This window comes from Mandrillus leucophaeus, unplaced genomic scaffold (assembly GCF_000951045.1).
Source record: "Mandrillus leucophaeus isolate KB7577 unplaced genomic scaffold, Mleu.le_1.0 Scaffold2189, whole genome shotgun sequence".
NCBI lineage: Eukaryota > Metazoa > Chordata > Mammalia > Primates > Cercopithecidae > Mandrillus > Mandrillus leucophaeus.
Genome location: NW_012102242.1, coordinates 95,747 through 103,452, shown reverse-complemented (window position 1 = coordinate 103,452; position 7,706 = coordinate 95,747). Strand labels below are relative to the sequence as shown.

Sequence of the window (7,706 nt, the reverse complement as noted above, 5' to 3'; positions counted from 1 at the left end):
AAATAATATCAATACACTACTCTAAATTTTTGAATAATGGCTAGTTTTTGTTTTTTTTTTTTTTTTGAGATGGAGTCTTGCTCTGTCGCCTAGGCTGGAGTGCAGTGATGTAATCTCGGCTCACTGCAAGCTCCGCCTCCCAGGTTCACATCATTCTCCTGCCTCAGCCTCCCAAGTAGCTGGTACTACAGGCGCCCGCCACCATGCCCAGCTAATTTTTTGTATTTTTAGTAGAGATGTGGTTTCACTGTGTTAGCCAGGATGGTCTTGATTTCCTGACCTCGTGATCCACCCGCCTCGGCCTCCCAAAGTGTTGGGATTACAGACGTGAGCCAGCACGCCTGGCCAGAATAATGGCTAGTTTTAAAAAACAGGTGATTTCACACAAAAATCTGTTGATGGATTCATAGAACACCCTGCTCCCCTCCCCCCTCATACAGAAGACTATCAATACTGGGCTTACGTTTGTTCCTGGCAACAGTTTGTTGAAGCAGTGGAGCCCTTTAGACTGGATCCTTTAGACTGATGATGCTTTTGAGTCAACCAAAGTCCTTGCCATTCCCTGTTACCTTCCTAAGTCTGAGGTCAAGTGCCATTTGCCACTGTAGTGCTGTCTTTCTTAGGCTGTCATTTATATTACTCACCTGGAAGCTATAGAGAATTTGAGTTTGCCACCTCTACAGTAGTGAAGAGTATAGTGATAGATACCCTGAACTGCTTAGACTATGATCATATGTGGAGTCTATTACATTTGAACTTTTGTGGCCTTGGGCACATTACTTCTTTGAGACTGAGTTTCCTCATTTATAAAGTGGGTAATACAGTGGTAACTTTCTCTTAAGGAGTGTAACACACTTTACTCCTATGCAAGTGCTTTTACATATTATATAATAAAAGCTCAGTAAAAGTTAGCTGTGATTATTATTACGACTACTACTGCCATCGTCATCATCACTTGTGGAATATAAAAGGTATTCCTGTGTCATGCTGTTATGGAAGTAACCAGAACAATTAAGAATCCTTTTACTTTCAAAATAACATTTTTATAATTTTGTTTTAAAAAGTAGATTATTATTACCTATTTTTACATAAACTTGAAAATAAATAACTTTATTTTTAGGGTTCTGTTAGAGTCTCGTAGGAAATCTAAGAAGATTACAGCCAGAGGAATCTTTGCAGGTGCCAGAGTGGTGCGAGGAGTGGACTGGCAGTGGGAAGATCAAGATGGAGGAAATGGACGTAGGGGAAAGGTACAGTATTTTTCTTAATTCATCATGTATTCTAGAGTATATGTGTTCAGAAGCTTTTTATCACTACTGTAAATGAATTTCTTGGTCCATTGTTTTCTATGCCAGTAAAAATTTTTAAAATCTTGATTTCTTTTTTCTCTGGAAGTAGAAAGATTGTTCTTGCTTTTTATAAGCATTGATGTTTCTTAGAGGGTCATTAGATAGGTTTTACCTTCCCACCTTCAGGTTTCATATTGTCATTTTGTTACCTAGCATGCTTTTCTGAATGCATTTGGACCAGTCTTCCCTAAGCAGTGTCTCATGTCCTCGACTTTCCTGCTATTCAAATTTCATTTGAATTGACTTGTTTTATATTATCTTCCCTCAAAGGTCTTTTTCTGAGGGACAGTGGACAATTACGCTGTTATCTAGCCCGCCTACCTCTGTTACCCTTTGCAGATAGTGTAGTGGGCTCAGAGTTTTAGGAGTAGGTCAAAGCAGAATATTCTGTGTGGTGAAATGAGAGACCTCAGCTGGTCTAGGTGGCAGGGAATGGCGGTGAAGAGGAGAGTGGGAATGTCATCATTACATAGTCCAAATAAGCCAAGTACACTTGAGACTGTGAGTCAGGTTCACTTGGGCAGTGTGTCCACAGTTGAATAAAAATGGTACAGTGGCAGTAGGGATAAGAGCCTTCAACTTGTTTGGCCCCCACGTATTACACGGCTGCAATCTGGACGGGTCACTTTCTATACCTGGTGCCCAGCAATCATCCTGGAAGCTCCCTTTGAAGCCCTGTGATGAACAAAGATGCCTTTGCCTCTCTTCCTGACTGGATCTCATGTTTTCTGTATCCCATTATATCATCTTACTTAGCTTACCATCTCTTTTGGTAGAACACACATTCTGGTAACTTGTTTTGAAAGAGTATGTGAGAAGTAACATTTTAATACTTTTATTTTGAAAAATTGACTTTGTAGTCTTCCCCATAGTTAATTATGTGGTCAGAGGGGGTTGGAAGTCATCTTTCCTCATCAGCTTTTGAAGGCATTTGCTGTTCGAAGCCACATAAATGGAACTTTCTGTTTTTTGCTATATTGGCACTTTTTTTGGGATAAAAGTAGGCATTCTTGAGGCTTTGAGTCATTCGTGTTACATTTTTGGTTTGCTTTGATTTAACACATGTTGTGTTTTGAGAACAAAATGAGGGCCAGGCATGGTGGCTCATGTCTGTAATCCCAGCACTTGTGGGAGGCTGAGGCAGGTGGATCACTTGAGATCAGGAGTTTGAGACTAGCCTGGCCAACATGGTGAGACCCTGTCTCCACTGAAAATACAAAAATTAGCCAGGCATGGTGGTACACGCCTGTAGTCCCAGCTACTAGGGAGGCTGAGGCAGGAAAATCGCTTGAACCTGGGAGGCAGAGGTAGCAATGAGCCAAGATTGTGCCACTGCACTCCAGCCTGGGTGACAGGGTAAGACTCCATCTCAAAACAAACGAAAAGAACAAAATGAAAAAGAAATGAAACCGTCTTGTACATGTGACTCCAAGTGAGAGAACTTCATAAAATAAATCTTTAGAGTAACATTATTAAGCACATTTTTAAGACCAAATGTGACTTCTATTGTCTGACTTTTTTGTTTTGGCCTATGTATGTGAATGAAGAAAGTTAACATCCCTTTTTCCCCTTCAGTGCTGGATGCTTTATCCCCCTCCCCTGATGTAACCCATATTCATTGTATGTAGTGTATTCTTCCTTTTTGTTTTTTTAATGTATATTAGAGATGGAGTCTTGCTGTGTTGCCCAGTCTGGTCTCAAACTCCTGTGTTCAAGCGATTCTCCTGCCTCCACTTCCCAAAGTGCTGGGATTACAGGCATGAACCACTGTGCCCAGCCTGTTCTTAAAGGGTTTCTTAAGTCTTGCTATACATGTTAGTCTTTTAAAGCTGTTTTTTATACAAGTATGATTAAGTATACTAGATCATAATTTTTTTTTAACTCTTTATTATGGAGTATTTCAGACATACACTTGAGTAGAAAGTATAGTATAATAAATTCCATGCACTCATACCCAACTTCAACAATTATTAACTTTAAAAAAATACCATTTATTTGTTGAAGAAACCAGATTCTATTTGGCCAATTGATTCTTTATAGTATTCTTTAACTTCTTTAACTTGTTCTTTTAATCTTTGTATTTCCTATAAACTAGTTGTTAGAGCTAGAGGCTTGATTAGATTCAGGTTCAATTTTATTTTGGCAAACATACCTCGTATGTGATGCTGTATATTTTCTACTGTATCACATAAAGGGGCACATGAAGTCTGATGATCTTGCTATTAGTGATGTTAAGATTGATGAACAGGTGCAAATTTTGTCAGATGTATCCTTTACAGAGTTTCTTGGCAACATTCTACCTAGTGGTTTTAGCAACTGTTCCTTGCATGTGAAATTACTATAGTTACTTTCTTATGCCTTCCACTTTGTTTCCCCCTCAGTAATAAATCAAGTCATATTAAAAATGAAGGAATTTCGTTTAATGATTTGGACCTTGACTAATGAACTTACTTCTATTTCAAGTAATTTGAAATTTAAAGTAAATTTTATTTAAACAAAATTTGTCTTTGTTTTTTAGGTAGTTAAATGCTTTTTACTCATCCTATGAAATACAGACTTAATATAGCATCACATTTTTGAAAACAAATGAAGTTAAATCTGAATATATTAGAATCAGAAGGAACTTTTTACTACAGATTGCATGTTTTACCTTCGAGTGCTAGAAACTGTTACTTTGGAAGGTTATATAGTGGTTAGTAGAGCAGAAATCATAAAGCAAATTAAGGTAAATGGTGGACTTTAACTTCAGGATGGTAGTTACCTCTAATGGGAGGCAGGAGTATGGGATTGATGAGATGGACATAGGGGACTTGAAAAGTATTGGTTATATTTTTTTTCTTAGGTTGGGTAATAATTACATGGGTGTTCCGTTTATTTTTTTCTTTAAAGTTTATATATGCTTTGGGAGGCTGAGGCAGGTGGATCACGAGGCCATGATCACGAGACCAGCCTGGCCAACATGGCGAAACCCCGTCTCTACTTAAAAAAACATACAAAAATTAGCTGGGCGTGGTGGTGGGCACCTGTAATCCCAGCTACTTGGGAGGCTGAGGCAGGAGAATCACTTGAACCTCAGAGGCGGAGGTTGCAGTGAGCTGAGATCGTGCCATTGCACTCCAGCCTGGGTGACGAGCAAAAAAAAAAAAAAACAAATTTACATATGCTATATTTTATAATGTGTAATGTATGTCAAAATTTAAAAGAATAAATGGACTAATATACTAACAATTTAAAATACGTTTCAAGTGATTCATCAGATCTTAAACATAAAACCTTTTTATTTCCACAAATACATCATGAAATACCTGGCTTACAAAACTGTTTCTTTAGTACAGGATGAAAAAGAATGGTCATTATATATCTTATTTAAAGTAATAGTTTTTAAGTGTATACCTTAAAAGTTATACTTCAGCCTGTCATTCTAAGTAACTATGAAGGATGGCTGTGATTGTAAGTATCAAGATGGAGAAGAGTAATATGAATTGCATGTGTACAGCTTCCCACTCTTTGCTGTAGTCAGGTTTACTTGAGAAGGTCCAAGTTTAATACTGTTTGTCATTTTTGTGTACAGGTTGAACATTCCAGATAAAAAAATCTGAAACCCGTAATACTCCAAAATCTGAAACTTTTTGAGCACTGACATGATGTTCAAAGGAGATGCTCATTGGAGCATTTAGAATTTCAAATTTTTGGATTTGGGATGCTCTGAGTACAGTGCAGATATTTCAAAATCTGAAAAAATTTGAAATCTAAAACATTTCTTGTCCTAAGTATTTCAGATAAGTACACTCAACCTGCGTGTGATTCTAGGCCTTAAAGCAATGGCAACCCCAGTATTTTTTTTTTTTTAATTTTAATCCAGTGAATTCAAGAATCAGACTAGTTGGGTGTGGGGCTTGGAGATAGTGTCTGAATTTCCATGGTAGGCGTGCCATTTTAGGTGGCCTGCAACTGTGGGATACTGCTGGAGGAGCAAAAGCAACTCAAGACCTACTTAAACATTGCCACCAAGGCTCTTCAAGAGCTTTGTGCTTGTTAATTTTTAACTGACCAAAAAGGTTTATCTTGAATCATTTTGGGGATTTAAAATTTCATATTGAGTAATGGGCTTAAAATAATATACTGTTTTGGCCGGGCGTGGTGGCTCACACCTGTAATCCCAGCACTTTGGGAGGCCAAGGCGGGCAGATCACCTGAGGTCAGGAGTTTGAGACTAGCCTGGCTAACATGGTGAAACTCCATCTCTACTAAAAGTACAAAAATTAGCCAGGCATGGTGGCAGTCACCTGTAATCTCAGCTACTCAGGAGGCTGACGCAGGAGAAGCTTGAACCCGAGAGGCGGAGGTTGCAGTGAGCCGAGATCACACCACTGCACTCCAGCCTGGGCGACAAGAGCGAGATTCCATCTCAAAAACAAACAAACAAACAAAAAACAAAACTGTTCTTAAAGGAATCTCTTTAAGATTAAAAATATTTTAAATTTTGTATCAAATTCTATTTTCTAATAATCAATCACTGTAATCCCCAAGCCTCTTGATTTAACATTTCTACAGTGGTTTTAGAAATTACCTTATAATTCTGGAAAAATATGGCTCTAGTGATAATTTAAATATATGTTAGGAGTGACATATTTGGCAAATAAGTATTTTTCATGATCCTGTTCCACAGGTTGCTAGATGAAATATTTTTAAGATTTACATGTAATAATGAAAAGAACTAAGCTCTTCCCTCCCCTTTAAAAAACTTCTTTTCTCAAAAAATGTCTGTTAGGTAACAGAAATCCAGGACTGGAGTGCATCAAGCCCACATAGTGCAGCATATGTCCTCTGGGATAATGGTGCTAAGAACCTTTACAGAGTTGGCTTTGAGGGCATGGTAAGTAGTGAAGAGCCATAGCAGGTGAAAGAAAATGTTGGATGGATGAATAGCTCTTACTGCTCTTTTATTATTTTTCCTTTGTTATCTCCCTTTGTCAGAACCTTTACGTTTTTACTATGTTTCTCTAAACTATTTAATAGTCAATATGATTTGCCTTTAGTTAATGTTTGGGTACCTTACTGTATATTGGTTGTGTAGAGCTGACCCATTTTCAGTGTAAGTCCAGGGGGTTTATTTACGAAAATCTGTCAAAAAGATTGGAAATCATCTGTAAGACCACTCCTTGGCATGGATGGACCTGGAAGACAGTATTATAATGAGATTTTGTGATATATTTGTATTCTGTGCTCTGGTAGTTTATAAAAATATAAATTACAACAGATATTAAAATTATTTTTTAGGAGATTCCTTCCCGCCCCTTGGTATTTTTTAAAGTATAGTGTTGATAATTGAAAATGATTGACTTAGAAACACCTTGAATTACTTAAGTGTTTAGAAAGATAATGGAGGTTTATTCAATGAGTTGTCCTGTGTTTTTGTATTTTTCATGGACCATTGTTCAAGCGCTGATCTTGCTGGACGCTGTGGCTCATGCCTGTAATCCCAGCACTTTGGGAAGCCCAGGCAGGTGGATCAGTTGAAGTCAGGAGTTTGAGATCACACTGGTCAACATGGTGAAACACTGTCTTTACTGAAATACAAAAATTAGCTGGGTTTGATGCCATGTGCCTGTAATTCCAGCTGCTCGGGAGGCTGAGGCACGAGAATCGCCTGAACTGCGAGGGTAGGGGTGCAGAGCTTGCAGTGAGCCGAGATCACGCCATTGTACTCCAGCCTAGGTGACGGAGTGAGACTGTATCTCAAAAAAAGTTGATCTTGCTATTCCGTTTATAGAGTGTAATAAATAAATGCCAAAATATTAATGCCTTTCACATCCTTTTCATCTTGAATACATTCTGTATTCAAAGAATTCTTTAAATTTCCTTTTTTAAAATCAACTGGCTGTGTTCTTGTTAGGAATGGAGACAGTATCCCAGTGTCCCCTTAATTTATTTCCATTTATTTATTTATTTTTTGAGACAGAGTCTTACTCTGTTGCCCAGGCTGGAGTGCAGTGGCATGATCTTGGCTCACTGCAAGCTCTGCCTTCTGGGTTCACACCATTCTCCTGCCTCAGCCTCCCAAGTAGCTGGGACTACAGGTGCCCACCACCATGCCCTGCTAATTTTTTGCATTTTTAGTAGAGATGGGGTTTCACTGTGTTACCCAGGATGGTCTCAATCTCCTGACCTCATGATCCGCCCCCCTCAGCCTCCCAAAGTGCTGAGATTACAGGTGTGAGCCACCAGGCTTGGCCTTATTTATTTACTTTTAGAGACAGGGTCTTGCTCTGTCACTCAGGTGGGAATGTAGTGGTGCAATCATAGTTCATTGAAGTCTTGAACTCCTGGGCTCAAACAAGCCTCCCACCTCAGCCT

The 7,706-nt window shown here is 38.6% G+C and overlaps 1 protein-coding gene across 1 annotated transcript in view; it reads left to right on the top strand.

Annotated features, from left to right (window-relative positions):
• Positions 1-1,120: 1,120 nt before the first annotated feature.
• LOC105540278 (E3 ubiquitin-protein ligase MIB1) overlaps positions 1,121-7,706 on the top strand; it is a gene marked incomplete at both ends in the record, with an annotated part of 101,587 nt that continues 95,001 nt past the window's right edge. The window contains 2 exons of the mRNA XM_011980821.1: positions 1,121-1,250; positions 6,121-6,225. Of these exons, the coding sequence (XP_011836211.1) occupies positions 1,121-1,250; positions 6,121-6,225 (235 nt within the window). The remainder of the gene's footprint in view (positions 1,251-6,120; positions 6,226-7,706) is intronic.